Source organism: Microcaecilia unicolor, chromosome 11 (assembly GCF_901765095.1).
Source record: "Microcaecilia unicolor chromosome 11, aMicUni1.1, whole genome shotgun sequence".
Lineage (NCBI taxonomy): Eukaryota > Metazoa > Chordata > Amphibia > Gymnophiona > Siphonopidae > Microcaecilia > Microcaecilia unicolor.
In genome coordinates this window covers 77,314,106-77,337,298 of record NC_044041.1, presented here as the reverse complement: position 1 = coordinate 77,337,298, position 23,193 = coordinate 77,314,106, and the positions used below count along the sequence as shown (strand labels likewise).

The 23,193-nt window shown below is 47.9% G+C and overlaps 1 protein-coding gene across 2 annotated transcripts in view; it reads right to left on the bottom strand.

The window, feature by feature from the left end:
• CERS1 (ceramide synthase 1) overlaps positions 1–23,193 on the bottom strand; it is a 103,563-nt gene that overhangs the window by 67,769 nt on the left and 12,601 nt on the right. For both annotated transcript variants that reach the window (XR_003943732.1, XM_030217701.1), the window contains exon 2: positions 4,323–4,482. Coding sequence is in view for 1 of the 2 variants with exons in the window: in XM_030217701.1 (XP_030073561.1) it covers positions 4,323–4,482 (160 nt within the window). In the remaining variant the exon portion in view is untranslated. The remainder of the gene's footprint in view (positions 1–4,322; positions 4,483–23,193) is intronic.

The window sequence follows — 23,193 nt, the reverse complement described above, 5'->3', positions numbered from 1 at the left end:
AGATTGAATAGATATACTAGTGTTTCAACTCATCTTAACAAACTGCACTGGCTTCCCATAGCAGAAAGACTCAGGTTCAAAGCTGCTTGTTTATTTTTTTCAAATCTTTCAGGGTTTCACCTCTGAATTGCTAAGACCACTTTGCTACATTTGGTCCAGTCTAACAAACTGAAAGAACAACTGATGCTAGTGTCAACGTTTCAAAAGACAATCGAAAGCAGAAGATTTTCAGCTCTCTATTCCCTGTACTTGGAGTTAAAATATGGAACTCTCTACATGTTGCCATCAGAACAGAAAACAGCTACCTTAGCTTCAGGAAGAGGCTAAAAACCTTTCTCTTTCCAAAGACTGCTTCATAACAATCCATTAACTTCTACCCTCCTAGTATCATCCATTATCCTTTCGTATAATGTTTTTGGTCTCATGCATTACACACCAGTGGTCTCTAATTGTTCTCATACCTCAAACTAACATTATCGGCTTTTGTCTCACCTAGAATGTAAACCGCACTGAACCCTGGAAAGAGGATATCAACGATATACAAGAATTGATTTGATTTGAACTAATGCTTTATCACAGATCGACAACATAAAACCTAAACCCTAGCAAGCTTGTTATTTGAGTAAATTAACAGCACTTAAGCGTAGACACCTAGTCTCATTTGATAAAATGTGGGAACCCTTTTTGGATTTGGAATAATTCAAGTATCTCTGTTTAAGAAAGTAAAACTTGTATCAAGGGTGGGTTCTGTGCCCTATATTCTTTGACTCTAATCATGTCAAATGCAGACTGTTGTAAATTGTTTATCACTGTATGGACTTTGAATCACCTTTTGTGAATCTACTGTTTTGGGGAATCTCCTACAAGTTTGTTTATATTTAAAATATCTATAAAAATTCAAGCTAAGAAAAGAATAAAAAGAAAAAGAGACAAAATAATCCAAAACTTTACAGAGACATTCTAGAAAATGACTCCTCTCTTAAGTTTATCCCAGGCTGCGTTTATTTGGCTTTTAGTTTTCATCAATGACTGTTAGGTTGGGGTGAATTTACTCAGCCAGTTAAAAGTTTCTCTTACATTTATGAGGCTCTCTTACTTCTTGCACTGCCCTGCTGTCCCTCCTTCCCACCTACAACAGGGCAGCTGCTCCATTCCTGCTAACCCTTATATTTCTTTGCAGCAGATTTGGAGCCCAGGAAATGAACTGTCAAGGGCAAACTGCAAGAATGAGCAAGGGAAATATCCTGTTTGCATTTTTGGCCACCACCACACACTGGGCAGAAGATTTCAGCATATTATCTACAACGACACCTTGATCTTTTTCTTGAGTGCTGACCCCCAGGTTGGATCCTAGCATCAGGTAACTATGATTCGGATTATTCTTTCCAATATGCATCACCTTGGATTTGTCCACATTAAATTTCATCTACCATTTGGATGCCCCGTCTTCCATTTTCCTAAGGTCTTTCTGCAACATTTCACAGTCCGCACATGTTTAACAACCTTCAATAGTTTTGTGTCATCTGCAAATTTAATCAACTCACTCGTTCCAATTTCCATATCATTTATCACTACAGTGTTGCCTAATTTGCAAGCTTTCCTAATCTCTGTAAACATTTCTTCATATGTTTCTTCGTTCTGTCCTGGCGGATGGTAGTACAGCCCTACAAGAAAACTCCTTCCCTTCAAACATGGAATTTCTATTCATAATGATTCCATGCTGCTGTTTCATGTGGAATGTTTATTTTATTTGACTGAAATCCCTCTTTAACATATAGTGCACCTCCCCTCCAATTTGATCCTCTCTATCATTGCGATACAATTTGTACCTTGTTAACACAGTGTCCCATTGATTGTCCTCTTTCCACCAAGTCTCTGAGATGCCCATTATATCTACCTCATCATTTAGAGGCAGATGCACTAAACGTTTTTCATCGTTAAATGAGCCCTCGGGGAAGAATTTCCGATCCTTTCCATGCACTTAAGCCTATTTTCCGACGACAGTAGCAGCTAACGAAAACGGAATGGAGATGAGCAATTAGTGTGAAAACCCCATTGAAACGACATGCACTAACCTTTTCCGATTGCCTTTACGCAGGAAAAAGGCAGGAAAACTAACGAGAGGTCTGGACCTCTCGTTAGGACAGCTCTGTGCCAGGAAAAAGTGTTAAGTGAAAAAATAAACAAACTTTGAGCCAATCCCAGCGCATTAGCAGAGCTAAAAGCGCTGTGATTGGTCCAAAGGACCTCAGAAAACACATAAAAAAATAAAACTAAAAAAAGGATCGGGAGGGGGCAAGGGCGCTCATCAGGAGCGTCCTGTACGGACGGCCTTGCCCCCCCCCCCCCGCCGCTGCTCCCCACTTTCCGCCGCTCCCCCCACCCCGAAAAAGCAAAATTGTAGCAGCCCCTGCCCCCCTCCCTTCCTCACTACTCTCAGCTCCGCCTCCCGACATCCTCCGTCTGTGCCCCGCCCCCTTTGGGGGTCGTCGCCGCCATTCCCCTTCTCCATCGGGCCCCCCTCCCTCTTACCGGGCCCGTGCAGCGCCTCTCTCCTCTGTCCGAAGGCGCTGCACGGGCAAGAAGAACGCTGAATCAGCTGATGCCTGCCTTCGCGATGGCGCGTCTTTCTCCTGCTGCGCCCGCCCCTGTCTGACGTCAGTGTTACTGACGTCAGACAGGGGCGGGCCCAGGAGGAGAAAGACGCTCTATCGCGAAGGCAGGCATCAGCTGATTCAGCGTTCTTCTTGCCCGTGCAGCGCCTTCGGACAGAGGAGAGAGGCGCTGCACGGGCCCGGTAAGAGGGAGGGGGGCCCGATGGAGAAGGGGAATGGCGGCGACGACCCCCAAAGGGGGCGGGGCACAGACGGAGGATGTCGGGAGGCGGAGCTGAGAGTAGTGAGGAAGGGAGGGGGGCAGGGGCTGCTACAATTTTGCTTTTTCGGGGTGGGGGGAGCGGCGGAAAGTGGGGAGCAGCGGCGGGGGGGGGGGGGCAAGGCCGTCCGTACAGGACGCTCCTGATGAGCGCCCTTGCCCCCTCCCGATCCTTTTTTTAGTTTTATTTTTTTATGTGTCAATTCAATTTGCCATGTGCTTGTGATTTGACTGTTTGTGGCATGCGCAGAGCAGCTAACATAACGCTTGGCTGCTCTGCGCATGATTTGGGGGCCGATTAACGATGTGTATTGTGATTCTTTGATACATTGTACGTTTCAATACCGATTCCAGCATGTGTGACTTTTTTTTTTGGTGCATTTTTCGTTATTTTAAAATCGTTAGGGACTTTAACGATTTAGATTTTTTTACGTTTGGTTGCTGCATCTGCCTCTAAGTGCTATATACTGTAACTCTCCCATCTTATTGTGTTTTTTTCCTTGGATCTACAAGCTGCTTAGAAGTTGAAGGGGATAATGTGCATCCTTTATCCTGCTCTTTCATTAAGCACACCTGGCTTACTTTCAGAATTGTTGAAACTCTCTACTGGGATTCCCTAAATGTCCTGTTTCAATAGTATCCAAGGATACTCCATACCGAACCATATGCTCTTGGGCGGCTGTCAACTTTTCCTCCCATTCTAGTTTAAAAGCTGCTCTATCTCCTTTTTAAAAGTTAGTGCCAGCAGCCTGGTTCCATCCGGTTAAGGTGGAGCCCATCCTTTTAGAACAGTCTCCCCCTTTCTCAGAATGTCACCCAGTTCCTAACAAACCTAAATCCCTCATCCCTGCTCCATCATCTCAACCACGCATTGAAACTTTGGAGCTCTGCCTGCCTTTTGGGTCCTGCATGTGGAACGGGGAACATTTCTGAAAATGCTACACTAGAGGATCTGTACTTCAGCTTTCTACCTAAGAGCCTAAATCTGGCTTCCAAGACCTCCCTCCCACATTTTCCTATGTCATTGGTACCCATATGTACCAAGACAGCCAGCTCCTCCCCAACTGTGATTGCCAACTGTGTCTCCAGGGGGCTTAGCCCCATCAGTTCCTACATATAACCTTGTACTGTGCTGCACCAGATTATTCTCCTAGGGTGGGGGAGGGGAGGAGATATATTGAGAACTTAAGATCTAAGTTTCAGCAATGTATTGAAGAGTCACAGTACATCATTTGTATTATTATTCCTATTCTAGTTATACCTATTCATAAAATCAATAAAATAAAGTTAAAAAAGATATCCCAGCCTGGATTATTAGCTATGATTCAGAGTCACCTCTGCAGCTATAAAATTTCTGTGCAGAACAGCATCAAGTCCTTCTCCATTATCTATACCATGGATGCAGAGGAGGGAGGGGGAACTGCAAGATGCAGGAGCGCTTACCCTACCATGAAAGGCAGAAGGCGGGTCATGGAAGAAGGGATAGTCTTTGCACAGGAGCAAGTAAGCGCTGTAGGACCAGGAGATTGTGTAGAAGAGAAGTTTCCAGGCACTCTCCGGAACCTTAGCCGCATCCTTGGGTTGTAGACCACACCACTGAGCAAATGGCTGCAAAACAACAAAGATACATCAAATTAAACACACAGATAATCCATGCCCTGCAGGGTGTCTTTTATCACATACTAGTAAAAAAAGGCCCGTTTCTGTTTTAAAGGAAACGGGTGCTAGCAAGGTTTCCCTTGGAGTGTGTATGTTTGAGTGAGTGTGTGTGAGAGTGACTGTGTGAGAGTGAATGTGTGAGTGTGTGTGTGACAGAGTGAGAGTGGGTGCGAGTGTGTGTGTAAGAATGAGAGTGGGTGCGAGTGTGTGTGTAAGAATGAGAGTATGTGCGAGGGTCCCCCCTCCCTCCCACTTCCAGGGTCATCATTCCCCCCCCCCCGGTCCATCTTCCAGTTGCAGGGTCCCCCCTGCCTCCCAGTTGCTGCGGGGCCCTCCCTCCCTCCCTTTTTTCCCAGTTGCAGGGTCCCCCCTCCGTCCCTCCCTCCCTTTTTCCCAGTTGCAGGGTCCTCCCTCCTTCCCCCCTGCCCCCTCCCTTCCCATCCCTCCCCCCTCCCTCCCAGTTGCAGGGTCTGTCTGTCTGCCCCCTCCTTGTGTCCTTGATGTTTTAAGGCATTATCAGCAATGTAAAAACGACAATGTGCAGCAGGAGCTCCTAGGTTTGGTTGTTTTTGAGTGTATGGCAATGACGGCTGCGTAGGGGAGTGGAAACAGAGATTTACCAATGGGCTTCTTTGCTTACGGTAGACTTGCTATGCTGTCTTCCACTCCTGTGTCTTAAACATCCTGCAGCATCTCATAGCTTGCTTTGTTGTGAGTGAACGGGGATGATGGATGCACTGTAGTGGGACGCGCTGGTCTTTTCCTCCCCCCTCCACATTTCACAGTTGCCGGAGCCGGTTGGCTGCCGTGTCGCCGCCCTCCCTGTCCATCCTCTCTTTGCCTCCCGCCTCCACATTTCACAGTTGCCGGTCGGTTGCTGTCTCACCGCCCTCCCTGTCTGTCCTCTCCGACAGTCCGAATCCGGACTTGGAGAGGACAGGGAGGGCGGCGGCGGTTTTTCCACAGCGGTTAGTGTGCGCGCCGCAGGTGCTTCGGAACACGGGCGATTCCTAGGCAGGGGGAGGAGTAGGGAAACAGCTGCTACTCCTGCTCTTGGCTGTGTTGCTGTTTGCTGCTGACGTCAGTTCGATCTACTCCATGAAGCAGACCACATCCGGTGGAATCCACGGTTCCAGGCAGCCTCAGAACGTTGGAGGTGAGAATTATTATATAGGATGGGTTTGGCTGCAAGGAGTGTGACGTGAGCAATTCCCACACTCTCAAGCCTGTAAACAAGTGATACTTTAATGTAATCAGAGATATAAGGCAGGGGTGAGAGGATGGGTATAATTGCTGAATGTTAATGTTGAACTGTATTGGAAGTGGCCTTGCTTTTCTGAAGTAGGCTCTGAAAACTTTAAGGCTGTTTATAGCTATTCTGCATGCTGTTTTATGTAATTTATGTAATTTTTCAATTTGCATTTTATATTTCTTATCTTTTTAGTACGTTTTATTCTTTAATTTTTTTAAGGCTGAATTTCAATTAAAATTTATCATCACGATTAATTGTGCGATTAAAGATATGTTATTTATTTTATTATCCACTGCAGGAGGGTTAAGTGACTTGCCCAGAGTCACAAGGAGCTGCAGTGGGGGAGGGGGGAATACGTAGACCTATGGTTCTAGTGTTTATGGATTTGTTTAATAAACTAAATAAATATAAACTTGAAAAAATGAAGTTGGTTGCAGCCTTTATTGTATTATAAAGTGCTGCTTTCAATAAGTGTGCCCTAGCATCAAGACTATGGATGGAGTCAGAGTCAGAAGCAATCCAGGTTTGAAATAAAAAAAACAAACATTATAATATAGAGTAAATTTATCATTTTATACTTATATATATACATATCTTTGTCTTGGATCTAAAGTTATAGTTACCAATACTTTAGATCCATTGAAGCCTTATCAGTAGGAGTCGCAGTCGGAGCTGCAGTCGGAGTTGGACAGTAGAAGAATAGAGAAGTTGGAGTCAAAGGTTTGGTGTACCAACTCCACATCCACAGTCTGCCTAGCTCACTGGAATTCCTTAGGAAAGGTCTTGGTGGTGTCAGCCAGGGGCCCAGCTAGGCATAGGCTCATAAGGCATTTGTCCCATGTCCCGTTTCTGTTGGAAAGTGCCATAGAAAACAGCCTTCTGCTTCCTGCTACAGCCCCAGCTCCACCAAGGCAGTATGTAGGAGTAGCCTAGTGGTTAGTGCAGTGGACTTTGATCCTGGGGAACCGAGTTCAATTCCCACTGCAGCTTCTTGTGACTCTGGGCAAATCACTTAACCCTCCATTGCCCCAGGTACAAATAAGTACCTGTATATACTATGCAAACCACTTTGAGGGGGCCCTTTTACTAAGCTGCGTAAGCGTCTATGCATGCCCAATGCACGCCAAAATTGAGTTACCGCCTGGCTACCATGTGGCTCTTGCGGTAATTTCATTTTTGGAGCACACCCAATACGCATGTCTGAAAAATAAATTTTATTTTCGGACGCGCGCCAAGTGGCATTTGACACATGTAGGTCATTACCGCCCAGTTACCACGTGAGACTTTACCGCTAGGTCAATGGCTGGCAGTAAGGTCTCAGACCCAAAATGGACGTGTGGCAATTTTCATTTTGCCGCATGTCCATTTTCGGCAAAAATTTAAAAAGGCTTTTTTTACAGGTGCGCTGAAAAATGATTCTGCGCGCGCCCAAAACACACGTCTATACTACTGCAGGCCATTTTTCAGTGCACCTTTGTAAAAGGGCCCCTGAATGTAGTTACAAAAAAACACAGAAGCAGTATATCAAGTACCATTTCCTTTCTCTATGTACAGAACAGAAGGGGGAGGAGGAGAAGCCGGAGCAAAGAAAAGCCACTTAAATCACCCCTGCTATCCTATCATTCAGGGACCGGAGCAGAGCTAACAAAAGCCTCTATTCTCTCTGCTGTAGCCCCTTTCTCTTCTGTTCTACAGGTAGACAAAATGCATGTTATTTTAAGTTTAGTGATTGGAATATAGGATCCAGTAGCTGTATACCACCTGGGGAATCCAGTTCAAAATTTCTGACCTGGAGGTAACTCCTACATAAAATTTACACATTGGATACAGTTGGATTGTGTTTGCTAATTTGACTTTTCTTTTTGTGTGTGCATAATGAATTCTTTTGTACGCAGGAAATACTTGTCTTTGGCACAAAAATAGTTTTGTAGTAACAAAACAAAGAATGTACTTTTACAAATAATTTGAAACTAGATCACTACAATTTTCCGTGGAGACAGTGCACTAGATTCCTCCCATCATCCCCATCAAACTGAACTGATGGTTCACTATTGGCAGTACAAGGTAAAATTATGTATCATACCTGTTAATTTTCTTTCCCTTAATCATAGCCGATCAATCCATAGACTGGTGGGTTGTGTCCATCTACCAGCAGGTGGAGATAGAGAGCAATCTTTTGCCTCCCTATATGTGGTCATGTGCTACCGGAAATTCCCCAGTATGTCGATATCAAAGCTCCATCCGCAGGACTCAGCACTTAGAGAATTACACCCACAAAGGGACACTCTGCCCAGCTCACCACCGCCGAAGTAGGAGAGGGGAAATATTCCAGCGCACCACCGCCGGGGCGGTGGGCGGGAAACCACACACGCCAACGCGGGGGGAACTGGCTTATCCTGCTACCGCAACTGTGGGAGGAGCTGGCTTACCCTAACACCGCCATAGCGGGAGGGATACAAAGCTACCCTACAGCCGCACGAAGCGGGAGGGAGCGCCGGCATAATTTAGTTATCAATCCAGCCACCGCCGAAATGGGGGGGAGAGAGAGAAGCATCAGCTCACTGTAACACAAAATCGTCTCAACTCGAAGAGACTTCAATTGGAAGAACTTGAACACGAAGTCCTCGTGAACAGGAAATGAAGACTGAACTTGAACCTGAAATATAACCAGAACACAAACAATACAGATATCTGGGAGGGGCTATGGATTGATCGGCTATGATTAAGGGAAAGAAAATTATCAGGTATGATACATAATTTTACCTTCCCTATCATCAAGCCAATCAATCCATAGACTGGTGGGATGTACCGAAGCAGTACTCACCCAGGACGGGACATGGAAATCCCTGAACGCAACACTGAAGCCCCAAACTGGGCCTCGGCCCGAGCAGCCACATCCAAGCTGTAATGTCATGAGAAGGTATGAGCCGACGACCAAGTAGCCGCTCTGCAAATCTCTTCCAAGGAGACAGATCTGGACTCCGCCATCGAGGCCGCTTGTGCTCTAGTAGAGTGTGCCTTCAGCTGAATAGGCGGAATCTTCCCCGCTGCCACATAAGCTGACATGATCGTCTCCTTGACCCAACGTGCCACTGTAGGCTTAGATGCCTGCAGACCGTTACGAGGGCCTGCGAACAGCACGAATAGATGATCCGACTTCCGGAAATCATTGGTCACTTCCAAGTATCTGATGATGACCCGTCTAACATCCAGGTATTTGAGCGCATGGTACTCCTCTGGGTAATCCTCCCTACGAAAGGAGGGTAGGTAAAGCTGCTGATTCACATGGAATCGAGAAACAATCTTGGGCAGGAAGGAAGGCACTGGGCGAATCGATACTCCTGCCTCAGTGAATCGCAGGAACGGTTCTCTACACGAGAGCGCCTGGAGCTCGGAAACTCTTCTGGCTGATGTGATAGCCACCAGGAAGACTGCTTTCAACGTCAGGTCCTTCAGCGATGCCCTTGGCAAGGGCTCGAAGGGCGGCTTCTGCAAGGTCCGTAGTACCAGATTGAGATTCCACGTAGGCACTATCGAGTGCAGAGGGGGGCGCAGGTGATTAACTCCTTTGAGAAAGCGTACCACATCCGGCTGTGAAGCCAGGGAAGCCCCCTTCAGATGACCCCTGAAGCAAGCTAGAGCCGCCACCTGGACTTTCAGCGAACTGAGCGACAGGCCTTTCTCCAGCCCCTCTTGCAGGAACGCCAACACTGAAGATATTGGAGCAGTGAAGGGCGATATAGAGCCTGCCTCGCACCACGACGCAAAGGTACGCCAAACCCTGGCGTAAGTGATGGAAGTAGAGCGCTTCCTCGCTCTCAGCATAGTGGCGATGACATTGTCTGAGAAGCCATTCTTCCTCAGCCGCTTCCGCTCAATAGCCAGGTCGTAAGACCAAAGGAGGAGGGATCCTCCATCACCACGGGACCCTGATGTAAGAGGCCCCGCTCCGCTGGCAGCCACAGAGGGCCGTCCACCAAGAGTCTGACCAAGTCCGCATACCAGGGACGTCTGGGCCAATCCGGACCCACCAGGATCACCCGGCCCGGATGCTTTGCCACCCGGCCTAGCACCCTGCCCATCATGGTCAGGGCGGGAACACGTAGAGAAGCTCCTGTGCCGGCCAATGCTGGAGAAGAGCATCGACTCCCAGAGATCGAGGGTCCCGTCCTCTGCTGAAAAAACGCGGCACTTGGCAATTGGCCGAGGACGCCATCAGATCCAGGCTCGGCCGGCCCCAGCGTTTCGTGATGTCCAAGAACGCCCGAGCAGACAGTTGCCACTCTCCGGGATCCAAGGTATGGCGACTGAGAAAGTCCGCCTTGACATTCATGCCTCCCGCAATGTGGGCCGCCGACAGCTGTTCCAGATTCGCTTCCGCCCACAGGCATAGCTTCATGGCCTCCTTGGCTAGCGGGGCGCTCCTGGTACCTCCCTGGCGATTGACATAGGCCACAGCCGTGGCATTGTCCAACAGGACCCGTACAGGCCTCAGCACCAGTACCGGAAGAAACTCTAGAAGCGCCAACCGAATGGCTCGGAGCTCCAGGAGGTTGATGGACCATTTTGTCTCTGCAGGAGACCAGAGCCCCTGCGCTGTCCGTCCCAGGCAGTGGGCTCCCCAGCCCGTCAAGCAGGCATCCGTCGTGACGACAACCCACTCCGCGGTCGTAAGAGGCATTCCTGCGGACAGGTTGCCTGGCCTCAGCCACCAGCTCAGCACCTTTCGCACTGCTGGATCCAAAGGAAGGCGTACGGCGTAATTCTCCGAGACTGGAGTCCACCGCCGCAGAAGAGAGTGCTGTAGTGGTCTCATATGAGCCCTGACCCAGGGCACTACCTCCATCGTGGCCGTCATGGAGCCCAACAACTGCACATACTCCCAAGCCCGAAGAGTAGAGGAGGCTAGGAACTGGCCCACCTGGGTCTGAAGCTTGACACTCCGGTTGTCCGGCAGGAACACTCTGCCCACTTGGGTGTCAAATCGAACTCCCAGATACTCCAGGGACTGAGTCGGGCGCAGCTGGCTTTTCTCCCAGTTGATGATCCATCCCAGGGAGCTCAGAAGAGCAATGACCCTGTCTGTAGCTCTCCCGCACTCCGCATAGGAAGGGGCTCGGATCAGCCAGTCGTCCAGATAGGGATGGACTTGCACTCCCTCCTTGTGGAGGAAGGCCGCGATGACCACCATTACTTTGGAGAAGGTCCGCGGAGCCGTAGTCAACCCGAACGGGAGGGCTCTGAACTGGAAGTGTCGGCCCAGCACTGCAAAGCGCAGAAAGCGCTAATGAGGCGGCCAGATGGGAATATGTAGGTAAGCTTCCTTGATGTCCAGGGAGGCCAGGAATTCTCCCTTTTTCACGGCAGCTATTACGGAGCGGAGGGTCTCCATCCGGAAGTGCCGAACTTTCAAGGCCTGATTGACTCCCTTGAGGTCGAGAATAGGCCGAGCAGATCCTTCTTTCTTTGGCACCACAAAGTAAATGGAGTAGTGCCCCTCGCCAAGCTGATCTACCGGGACCACCGTGCCCAGGCGGATCAGGTTGCTCAAAGTCTGCTGCACGGCAGCTGCTTTGACCTGAGACTTGCAAGGAGACTTTACAAACCCGTCTCTTAGGGGTCGGCAGAACTCTAGCTTGTAGCCGTCTCTGATGACTTCCAGAACCCACGCGTCTGAAGTTACCCTGGTCCACTCGCCCAGAAACGAGGACAACCTTCCTCCTATCTGCACTGGGCCATGGACCAGGTCCCTGTCATTGGGTACGCGACCCTGGGGGCGGGCCAGAGGACGAACCTCAGGGACGGCGGTCCCTACGAAAGGAATGCTGCTTGGTGGAGAAGTTCCGTTTGAAGGAAGCGGAGGCAGAGGAGGCCGACTTGCCCAGGCGATACCGACGGGCTTCCTGGAATCGGCCCTTAGAGGGACCAGGACGGGCACTGCCGGCCCGAGCCCTGACCTCCGGTAACCTCTTGCCCTTGGACGTGCCGAGCTCCGGCACGATCTTGTCCAGCTCGTCCCCATAGAGCAGCTTGCCTTTAAAAGGCAACTTGGCTAGGCGAGATTTAGAGGCATGGTCAGCAGACCAGTGCTTAAGCCAGAACCACCGCCGCGCAGAGACTGTCTGAGCCATGCCCTTGGCCGAGGCTCTCAAAACATCATACAGCAAGTCTGCCAAGTAGGCCAAACCCGACTCCAGGAAGGATCCGAGGGGGAAGCCCGCTGCAAAACAGTCAGGCACGCCCTAGCCATGTAGGAGCCGCAAACCGAGGCTTGCAAACTCAGAGCAGCCGCCTGAAAGGACGACTTTAAGGCCGCCTCCATTCTCCTGTCTTGGGCATCCTTCAGGGCAGTGCCACCTTCCACCGGCAGCGCCGTTTTCTTAGTCACGGCAGTGATTAAGGAATCTACCGTGGGCCAGACAAAGGCTTCCCGTTCCCCCTCAGGAAAGGGGTACAGACGGGACATAGTCCTGGCTATTTTCAGGCTCGCCTCAGGGGCATCCCATTGTGCTGAAATTAGGGTCTGCATGGCTTCATGAACGTGGAAGGTTCTAGGCGGGCGCTTCGTTCCCAGCATAATGGCGGAGCCAGTAGAGGCTGAGAGAGAGCCTTCCTCCGGAGAGGCAATCTTCAAAATGCTCATGGCCTGCACAAGCAGGTTGGGCAAATCCTCTGAGCGAAAAAGCCACGCTGCAGAGGGGTCGTCCGCTCCATCCGAGCGAGGATCAGTCTCTTCCATCGATTCCGCTAAGGATCTCTGGGAGAACTCAGACACGCTGCCGTCCTCCACATCAGAGGAGACCGAGTCCCCCGAGGGTGGAAGATCCACCTGAGGGCGCTTAAGCATAGAGGCTTCATCACCCCGATCAGGGGGGTGGGCAGGGGCAGTGTTCTGCATAAGAAAGGCTTGACGCAGCAGCAAAATGAACTCAGGGGAGAAACCCCCCAGTCTGTGCATTTCTGCAGCCTGTGCCGCGGCGGCCCTAGAGGCGCCCTCCATCTGCGCTCCCAGTAGCGGGGGAGAGGCGTGTTGCGCGTCCAAAATGGCGTCCGGCGCAAAACTCCGAGAAGGAGCCGCGCGGGAAGAAGGGCGTTTTAATTTCGCCAACTTATTACTGTCGCCCGATTCAAGGGCGACCAAGCTGTTAACATCTCCCATCTCGAGGGCGGCCCAAGAAGAAGCCGACCGAGGCGCGTGGCCGGTCACGACCGGGAGGGCAGCCAGCGGGGGATGGGCGCCTAAGGCGGGAAAGGCCGCCGCGCCAGAGGAAAAACCGGTGAACTCTCCCGGTTCCGAAAGGGCGCCCAAAAAGGGCGACTCTACCTTCGATCCCCCCGCTTCCCCGCTAGGCGCGCGAACGCATTCTGGGGAGCGTCTTTTCGCACCCTTGCCATCCGCGGCCATAGCCACGTGGAGACCGTTCGGGGAACCCCCTGCCCTCTAGTAAAAAGTAAAATTACCTGCTTCTTGCTCCGAGCAGCGACAACTTGTTCCAGTGAGCAGCTGCAAATGGACGTCCTTTTTGAACGTTTAAAAAATTTTTTTTTTTTTTTGTTCAACGGAGCCAGCGGGAGGGGGAAGAAAAGGAGGGACCTGGCACCACCAGGTTTGCACTTGCTCACGAAGAGCCCTCAACCCCAGGTACTCAACAAAACCTAAACAATTAGGCTTGGAGACCCAGCCAGAGCCGTTGCTGTGTGACCACACACCTGCTGAGATAGAGAACATACTGGGGAATTTTTGGCAGCACATGACCACATATAGGGAGGCAAAAGATTGCTCTCTATCTCCACCTACTGGTAGATGGACACAACCCACCAGTCTATGGATTGATGGGCTTGATGATAGGGAAAGAACAAATATCCTATTCTGGCCCACTGGATATCTAGTAGGCTTAAGGCCCCTCCTTTCCTCCCACTGGTAAAACAGCAGGCACTTCTTCCCTGTGTGCCTCCTCTATCAACTTCTGTGTAATCTCACAGGACTCCTTGTCCCCTGCATGTTCAGACTTTGGAATGAGGCCTGTCACTGGGAGGGAGTGGGCAGAGGGGCTTGTCTAAAACTTGGCCGCACAGATTACACAAACTCAAAAAAAGTGCCACAAAATAAGAAAGACTGACAAGCACTGCACTGTTTAAACTACTTGTGAAATCTACACTGGAAAGACTGAAATTATTTTCTTTGTTTTAACCTCCTGCATATGTTACTGTTTAAAATCAGTAATAAACATGGCCTGAGAACACCCCTGGAGTTATCCTTTTTTTTTTTCGGGTTAAATTTATGAACCTTTGGTATTTAGCAGATTCAATTTACCCAGTCTAGGGGAAGGGGTCATTTTTAATTTGAGAGGTTTAACTTACTTAAATGCCTAGCACTGACAATGAGTGTAGAGGTGTTGCAACCTCCCTCAAGTCAATGTGGACAGGCTGGCCCTCTTCTGGTTCTGCCCTGCTGGTTCCTGAAAATGTAGTTCCATCCAACAGGAACTACATCTCCCATCATGCATTTCCTTAAAAGTAGATCTAGATCAGCCTGTTTGAACTAAGCTGGGGGAGGTGGCAACACTTCCTTCCTAAAACACACTGCTAAGCCTGTCATCCCAGCCTTGTTTCTGGCAAGGTATGTCTGACATGTAACAGATGACCAACAGGTACAAGACTGTAAAAATACATGGTAAGACTGTAATGATACCTCTTTCTCAGCTTTGCAATACCACACCCTCTCTCTTGAATTGTTGGGCACATGGGGGCCCACAACTGGCTATAATTATTTATTTATTTGTTGCATTTGTATCCCACATTTTCCCACCTATTTGCAGGCTCAATGTGGCTTACATTATGCCGTGATGGTGATTGCCATTTCCGGATTGAGAAATACAAAGTGATACTGCATTAAGGTTCATAAATGATAAAATAGATTACAGAGTGGTATTGCATTAGAGTTCATAAATGGTAGAGTAAATTATAGAGTAAGTTAGACATTTAGATATAGAAAGTTAATTCTGGCATAAGAAATCTAGTGGTAGTGCTTAGGATGGATCATTGTGGTATGCCTTTTTGAACAGGTTGGTTTTCAGTGATTTTCGGAAGATTGTTAGGTTATGCACTGTTTTTATGACATTTGGTAGTGGGTTCCATAGTTGCGCACTTATGTAGGAGAAGCTAGATGCATAGGTTGATTTATATTTAAGTCCTTTGCAAGTGGAGTAGTGAAGATTCAAGAATGTGTGTGTTGACCTTTTCGTGTTCCTGGTTGGCAAGTCTATGAGGTCTGACATATAGACCGGGGCCTCACCATGAACGATTTTATGGACCAGGGTGCAAACTTTGAATGCAATTTGTTCTTTTATTGGGAGCCAGTGTAGTTTTTCTCTTAGGGGTTTGGCGCTTTCGTATTTTGTTTTTCCAAATATGAGTCTGGCTGCTGTGTTTTGGGCAGTTTGGAGATTCTTAATGATTTGTTCTTTGCACCCGGCATAGATGGCATTACAATAATCTAGGTGGCTTAGCACCATTGATTGTACCAGGCTGCAGAATATTTCCCTTGGAAAGAAAGGTTTTACTCTTTTGAGTTTCCACACTGAGTGGAACATTTTCTTTGTTGTATTTTTTGCATGGTTTTCTAGTGTTAGATTTCGGTCAATTGTAACTCCAAGGATTTTCAGGCTGTCCGAAACAGGAAGGGTGTAGTTTGGGGTGTTTATGGTGGTGGGTTTGTTCTTGGTATATTGTGAAGAGAGGATGAGACATTGTGTTTTTACTGCGTTGAGCTTTAGTTGGAATGCATCTGCCCATTAATTCATTATTTGGAGGATGTGCTTGATTTCATTTGTGATTTCTGTTAGATCATGTTTGAACGGATGTAAATCGTGACATCGTCTGCATAGATCTAAGGATTAATTAGCCACCATCTGTCAAGAAATGTCGCTGAAGGTGCTGCTGGAGCACCTCTCACCCCACTGCCTGCATCAGGAACTGCCCCTTATCAATACCTTTCAGGGTCAATAACAGCTCTCAGACCTCAGCCATCCTGCACTTCTGTCTGGTCTTTTGCTGTTAAAAATAGCCTGAGTAGAGCAGCCTGGTGGCACAGGTGATATACATACTATGCACTGGCTTGGTGGGGGTTATTGGACTCAAGTTATGTCTGCATGTTTCTTTTACCTTCTAATAATGAAGAAGTTTTGTTTTCCTGTTTCTTGATCCCATATTTACCTTGTTATTGTGGGTGAAAATGTATCCTTTATTTCCTTTTTTTGTTATATTTCCTATTGCATTTTGTGCTATTTTTCTTTGTCATGAATGTTGTGACTGACATTATGCAAAACTTAATAAATATGGAAAAATAAAAAATACTGTGCACTGCCTTGTAGAACATCCCCAGTTCCATCCCTGAGTTAGATCTTCCACTCCTTAAGCTGGCTGGAGATGCAGCAGAGGATGTGTTCTGAGCCCGGGGAGGGGGAGCAGAAGGAGTGATGGTGGTGGCCGTTGCTTGAGTGTAACACCTTCTGACTGGATGCAGAGCCCATGATTGCAGGATTGTGGAAGGCACTCAGGTGCACTGGGGGAGGAGGGGGAGGGGTGGGTATATAAAAAGCAATAAAAATGCCTGGATAGCTTTAAATGAGGGCTGATTGCCAAATTCCAGCAGTGAGTTTAATTGAGTTGGAACTATAAAGGAGCAGGAGAAAAACTGTAAGTCAAATCCCCCCTTCCCCACTCCCCACCCACATAAAACAAATGCAGCTTTAGCTGACACTTGCTCAGCATTCCCATTACCATCTCTAAGTTTAATATGAATTCTGTGCTTCTATCACTGAAAAAGAGCAGTCTTGTATGTCCTAGATTAGGTGGTGATGGGTAACCGGATATTCCACATAAAAAAATTAGGCAAGATATGAGCTTCTATTCATGAGGGTCCTTTCTTCAGAAGTGAGGGAACTGCCTGAAAGCTCCTCCGACAGTGAAACATATTGACCTGTTTTATATTTGCAGATCCACGTGGGAAACTTTCTATTGTGAGACAAATAAAACACCTCTTGGATTTCAGAGGCTTAGAGAATACATTGATTATTCCTCTTGAGGATCAAAATGATTACTAGTACTGTACTTACTTGGATTTAGCGCACATATTTTCACCGGTAGCATTAGGCAAGTTATATTTAGGTGCAGTAGGTGTTTCCCTGCCCCAGAAGGCTTACAGTCTAAATTTATACCAGACACAATGGAGAGTAAAGTGAGTTGTCCAAGGTGTATCAGTAGGAGAAGCAAGATTTTGAACATTGGCTTCCTTAGGGTTCAGCCTGCTGATATAACCACTCAGCTATACCTCTATTATAGACCCAGCCTAATGTAATAAATAGAAATAAAACAAAACACTGTAGGCCCAGCCTAAGAAAGGACTTTAAAAGGGCACAGAAACATGGGGGTTCTCAGTAGGCAAACAGGAAGCCAATTCTGGAGACTAAAGACCAAATATTTCACAGGTAATGCAGGGCAAAAGAGCACTGCTGAACTTTCACCTGAAAGGACAACATTTTGAAATCGAGCAGATTTTTTCCTGAAAATCTCTAGTTACCAAACTGACTTAGAGGCTTTCTACCCTACTTCCGGCTGGCCCTAACACTTGTGAAACCCAGATTTTTATATCTGCCTCATACACCATTAGGGCCTGCATTCATCCATTTGCTTCCTCATTCTAGAATTTTATATGCCCAATTTTACACTTACCCCTGGATTCTACATATAGTGCTCAAAATTGCATGTACAAATTTGGGCACACGCCCAATTTGCATGCACAATTCAATTGAGTAACAACCCAATTAGTGCTAATTGAGCAAGATTGTGTTAATTGGCAACAATTTGGATTTACACGCCTATCTTGCTATTCTATAAAGATGTGCGAGTAAATATTTTAACATCCAACTGAAAAAGGGGCGTACCCATGGGAAGAGCATGGGTGGGTCGGGGCATTCACTGAAGATGTGCGCAGTATTGTAGAATTTGGTAGATCTGTGCCTAATTTACCTGTTAGGATTTACACCAGGTTTCTGTTGGTTTAAACCTTGGCCACGAATCTCATTGCTAGGTGATATTCTATAAACAGCGCCCAACTCGGAGCTAAGGAATCTAGTTCTTAGAGTGCAAAATTTCATGCACAGGTTATAGAACACCGACAATTAAAAATGTAACTTAATTGACAAATTAGCTGCTAATTGGTGATAATTAAGAACATAAGTATTGCCTTACTGGGACAGACCAAATGTCCATCAAGCCCAATATCCTGTTTCCAACAGTGGCCTATCCAGGTCACAAGTACCTGGCAAGATCCCAGAACAGTGAAACAGATTTTATGCAGCAGATTTTCCCATCTTAATAATGACTTGTGGACTTTTCTTTTAGGAAATTAGCCAAACGTTTTTTTAAACCCTGCTAAGCTAATTGCTTTTATCACATTCTCTGGCAACGAATTCCAGAGTTTAATTACTCGATGAGTGAAGAAATATTTTCTCCGATTCATTTTAAATTTACTACTTACTGGTGTTAAGAAATTCATTCTTCCATGCTATTATGGAATTGTTTGCATTGTACTGCATTTATTTATTTATTAGGATTTATTTACCGCCTTTTTGAAAGAATTCACTCAAGGCAGTTACATTGTATTTATATTTGGTCATTTTGCTATTGTTGTGCTGTTAACAAAATTGTTTTATGTTAAACTGTACCTGCTGTACACTATCTTGGGTGAATCTCTTCATAAAGGCAGTTAATAAATCCCAATAAATAAATAATTGGCACTAATTTGCAGTTTTGTGCATAACTGTATTTATTCGGTACTCTATAACCTTAGTGCGCAGATTCTATAGCACGTAACTGCACGGGTATGTGGACATGGGAGGGACATGGGTGGGTCAGGGCGTGCCCAGCACTTACGCGAAAAGGTTATAGAATATCAGCAGTTATGCATGCAACTGTAACATTGAGTCATGGACATTTACACCAGGCACTGACATGGTATAAGCGGCCGCATCTAAAGGTTGCCACATCAATGCCAACTTATGCTAGAATGGCAATTATACACATAACTGCTGACATAAAATTTTCGTTTAGTGCACTGCATCCCGGCGCCTAGCTTTTCATGACCTGTAGAGAATTACTCCCTTGCTGCCAGATTCTATATATCGTGCCTAGCGTTCCATGCTGAAATCTAAGCATATTCCATAACAATGCGTGTAACTTAATTGGCTTAAGCCAATCAGTGTTTTTAACAGCACAGTAATAATGAGCACTAATTGGCAATAATTAGAATTTACACACGCAGAACTCGCTAAGCATATTCTGTAATGAACTGTGCTTAAATTCTAAAGCGTGCAGTTCAAAAGGGGTGTGGTCATGGGCAGGGAAAGTGAAATTACTTACCTGTACCAGGTATTCTGCGAGGACAGCAGGCTGATTGTTCTCACTGATGGCTGACGTTCAACGGCAGCCCCAAGATCGGAGATCTTCCTAGCAACAAAGTTTGCTAGCCCTCATGCGCACCGCGCATGCGCTACCGTCTTCCCGCCCGTAGCGCGAGCGTGCTCCTCAGTCAAGTAGAAAGCAAAGACAAGGGAAGACACAACTCCAAAGGGGAGGTGGGCCGGTTTGTGAGAACAATCAGCCTGCTGTCCTCGGAGAATACCTTCTACAGGTAAGTAACTTCGCTTTCTCCGAGGACAAGCAGGCTGCTTGTTCTCACTGATGGGGTATCCCTAGCCCCAAGGCTCACTCAAAACAACAAACATTGGTCAATTGGGCCTTGCAACGGCGAGGACATAACTGAGATTGACCTAAACAGAAACAACTAACTGAGAGTGCAGCCTGGAACAGAATAAAAATTGGGCCTAGGGGGGTGGAGTTGGATCCTAAACCCCAAACAGATTCTGCAGCACCGACTGCCCGAACCGACTGTCGCGTCGGGTATCCTGCTGTAGGCAGTAATGAGATGTGAATGTGTGGACCGAAGACCATGTCGCAGCCTAGCAAATCTCTTCAATAGTGGCTGATTTCAAGTGGGCCACTGACGCTGCCATGGCTCTAACACTATGAGCCGTGACATGACCCTCAAGAGTCAGCCCAGCTTGGGCGTAAGTGAAGGAAATGCAATCTGCTAGCCAATTGGAGATGGTGCATTTCCCGACAGACACTCCCCTTCTGTTGGGATCAAAAGAAACAAACATTTGGGCGGATTGTCTGAATGGGCTTGTCCGCTCCAGATAGAAGGCCAATGCTCACTTGCAGTCCAGTGTGTGCAACTGACGTTCAGCAGGGCGGGTATGAGGACGGGGGGAAAATGTTGGCAAGACAATTGACTGGTTCAGATGGAACTCCGACACCACCTTTGGCAAGAACTTAGGGTGAGTGTGGAGGACTACTCTGTTATGATGAAATTTAGTATAAGGAGCATGAGCTACCAAGGCTTGAAGCTCACTGACTCTACGAGCTGAAGTGACTGCCACCAAGAAAATGACCTTCCAGGTCAAGTACTTCAGATGGCAGGAATTCAGTGGCTCAAAAGGAGGTTTCATCAGCTGAGTGAGAATGACATTGAGATCCCATGACACAGTAGGAGGCTTGATAGGGGGCTTTGACAAAAGCAAACCTCTCATGAAGCAAACAACTAAAGGCTGTCCCGAGATAGGCTTACCCTCTACACGATAATGAAAAGCACTAATTGTGCTAAGGTGAACCCTTACAGAGTTGGTCTTGAGACCAGACTCGGACAAGTGCAGAAGGTATTCAAGCAGGGTCTGTGTAGGACAAGAACGAGGATCTAGGGCCCTGTTGTCACACCAGACGGCAAACCTCTTCCATTTGAAAGAATAACACCTCTTTGTGGAATCTTTTCTGGAAGCAAGCAAGACTCGGGAGACACCCTCAGAAAGACCCAAGGAGGCAAAGTCTACGCTCTCAACATCCAGGCCGTGAGAGCCAGGGACTGGAGGTTGGGATGCAGAAGTGCCCCCTCGTTCTGAGTGATGAGGGTTGGAAAACACTCCAATCTCCACGGTTCTTGTGAGGACAACTCCAGAAGAAGAGGGAACCAGATCTGACGTGGCCAGAAGGGAGCGATCAGAATCATGGTTCCACGATCCTGCTTGAGTTTTAGCAAAGTCTTCCCTACCAAGGGTATGGGAGGATATGCATACAGGAGGCCCTTCCTCCAACAAAGGAGAAAGGCATCTGATGCTAGTCTGCCGTGGGCCTGAAGTCTGGAACAGAACTGAGGGACCTTGTGATTGATCTGAGTGGCAAAAAGATCTACCAAGGGGGTGCCCCATGCTTGGAAGATCTTGTGCACTACTCTTGAGTTGAGAGACCACTCGTGAGGTTGCATTATCCTGATCAATCTGTCGGCCAGACTGTTGTTTATGCCTGCCAGATACGTGGCTTGAAGAAACATGCAGTGTTGGCGAGCCCAAAGCCACATGCTGACGGCTTCCTGACACAGGGGGCGAGATCCGGTGCCCCCCTGCTTGTTGATGTAGTACATAGCAACCTGATTGTCTGTCTGAATTTGAATAATTTGAAAGGACAGCTGATCTCTGAAAGCCTTTAGCACGTTCCAGACCGCTCATAACTCCAGATTGATCTCAAAACCTGATTCCTTGAGGGACCAACACCCTTGGGTGGTGCCCATCGACATGAGCTCCCCACCCCAGGAAAGACGCATCCGTAGTCAGCACTTTTTGCGGCTGAGGAATTTGAAAGGAACGTCCCATGGTCAAATTGTAGCGAATTGGCCACCAATGTAGGGATCTGAGAAAAATTGTGGACAGTTGGATCACGTCCTCTAGATCCCCCGCAGCTTGAAACCACTGGGAAGCTAGGGTCCATTGAGCTGATCTCATGTGAAGACGGGCCATGGGAGTCACATGAACTGTGGAGGCCATGTGGCCGAGCAATCTCAACATCTGCCGAGCTGTGATAAACTGAGACGCTTGTACCCAGGAAACAAGGGACAGGAGATTGTCTGTCCTCGCCTGGGAGAGGTAGGCATGAGCAGTCTGGGAGTCTAGCAGAGCTCCTATGAATTCTAGTCGTTGAACTGGAAGAAGGTGGGACTTTGGATAATTTATCACAAACCCCAGTAGCTCCAGGAATCGAATAGTCATCCGCATAGACTGTAGAGCTCCTGCCTCCGGCGTGTTCTTCACCAGCCAATCGTCGAGATAAGGGAACACATGCACTCTCAGTCTGCGTAGAGACGCCACTATGACTGCCAGGCATTTTGTGAACACTCTGGGCGCAGAGGCAAGACCAAAGGGCAGCACACAATACTGAAAGTGCTGTGTTCCCAGACGGAATCGAAGATACTGCCTGTGAGCTGGCAGTATCGGGATGTGAGTATAAGCATCCTTTAAGTCCAGAGAGCATAGTCAATCGTTTTTCTGAATCATGGGAAGAAGGGTGCCCAGGGAAAGCATCCTGAATTTTTCTTGGACCAGATATTTGTTCAGGGCCCTTAGGTCTAGGATGGGACGCATCCCCCCTGTTTTCTTTTCCACAAGAAAGTACCTGGAATAGAATCCCAGCCCTTCCTGCCCCGGTGGCATGGGCTCGACCGCATTGGCGCTTAGAAGGGCGGAGAGTTCCTCTGCAAGTACCTGCTTGTGCTGGAAGCTGAAGGACTGAGCTCCCAGAGGGCAATTGGGAGGTTGTGAGCTCAAATTGAGGGAGTATCCTAGCCGGACTATTTGAAGAACCCACCGGTCGGAGGTTACAAGAGGCCACCTTTGGTGAAAAAACTTTAACCTCCCTCCTACCGGCAGATCGTCCGGCACAGACACTTTTATATCGGCTATGCTCGCCTGGAGCCAGTCAAAAGCCTGTCCCTTGCTTTTGCTGGGGAGCTGCAGGGGCCTGCTGGGGCACATGCTGTTAACGTGAACAAGTGCGCTGGGGCTTAGCCTGAGCAGGCTACCTGTTGAGGTAGATGCTGAAGGCATCTGGTGGGAGAGTTTGTCGAAGGCGGTGTCCCGCTGGTGGAGTTGCTCTACCACCTGTTTGACCTTCTCGCCAAAAATGTTATCCCCCCGGCAAGGAGCATCCACAAGCCACTGCTGGACTCTATTCTCCAGGTCAGAGGCACGTAGCCATGAGAGTCTGCGCATCACTATACCTTGAGCAGCGGCCCTGGACACATAAAATCATCTATGGGGCTGCCCCGGATTACATGCTCCCCTTGATCGACCTTCCGCCTAGAAATGCCAACCCTGCTACTCGGTCCTATCTCCACCTCCATTTTCCGAATTGTAAGGGTGTCAAGTACAAGAAAATCTTCGCCTCGTCCTCCCGTAATTGGAGTCCCAAACACTGGAAGACGTTACCTCATCACCTTAAAACTCAAGTGGACCATGCCCTTT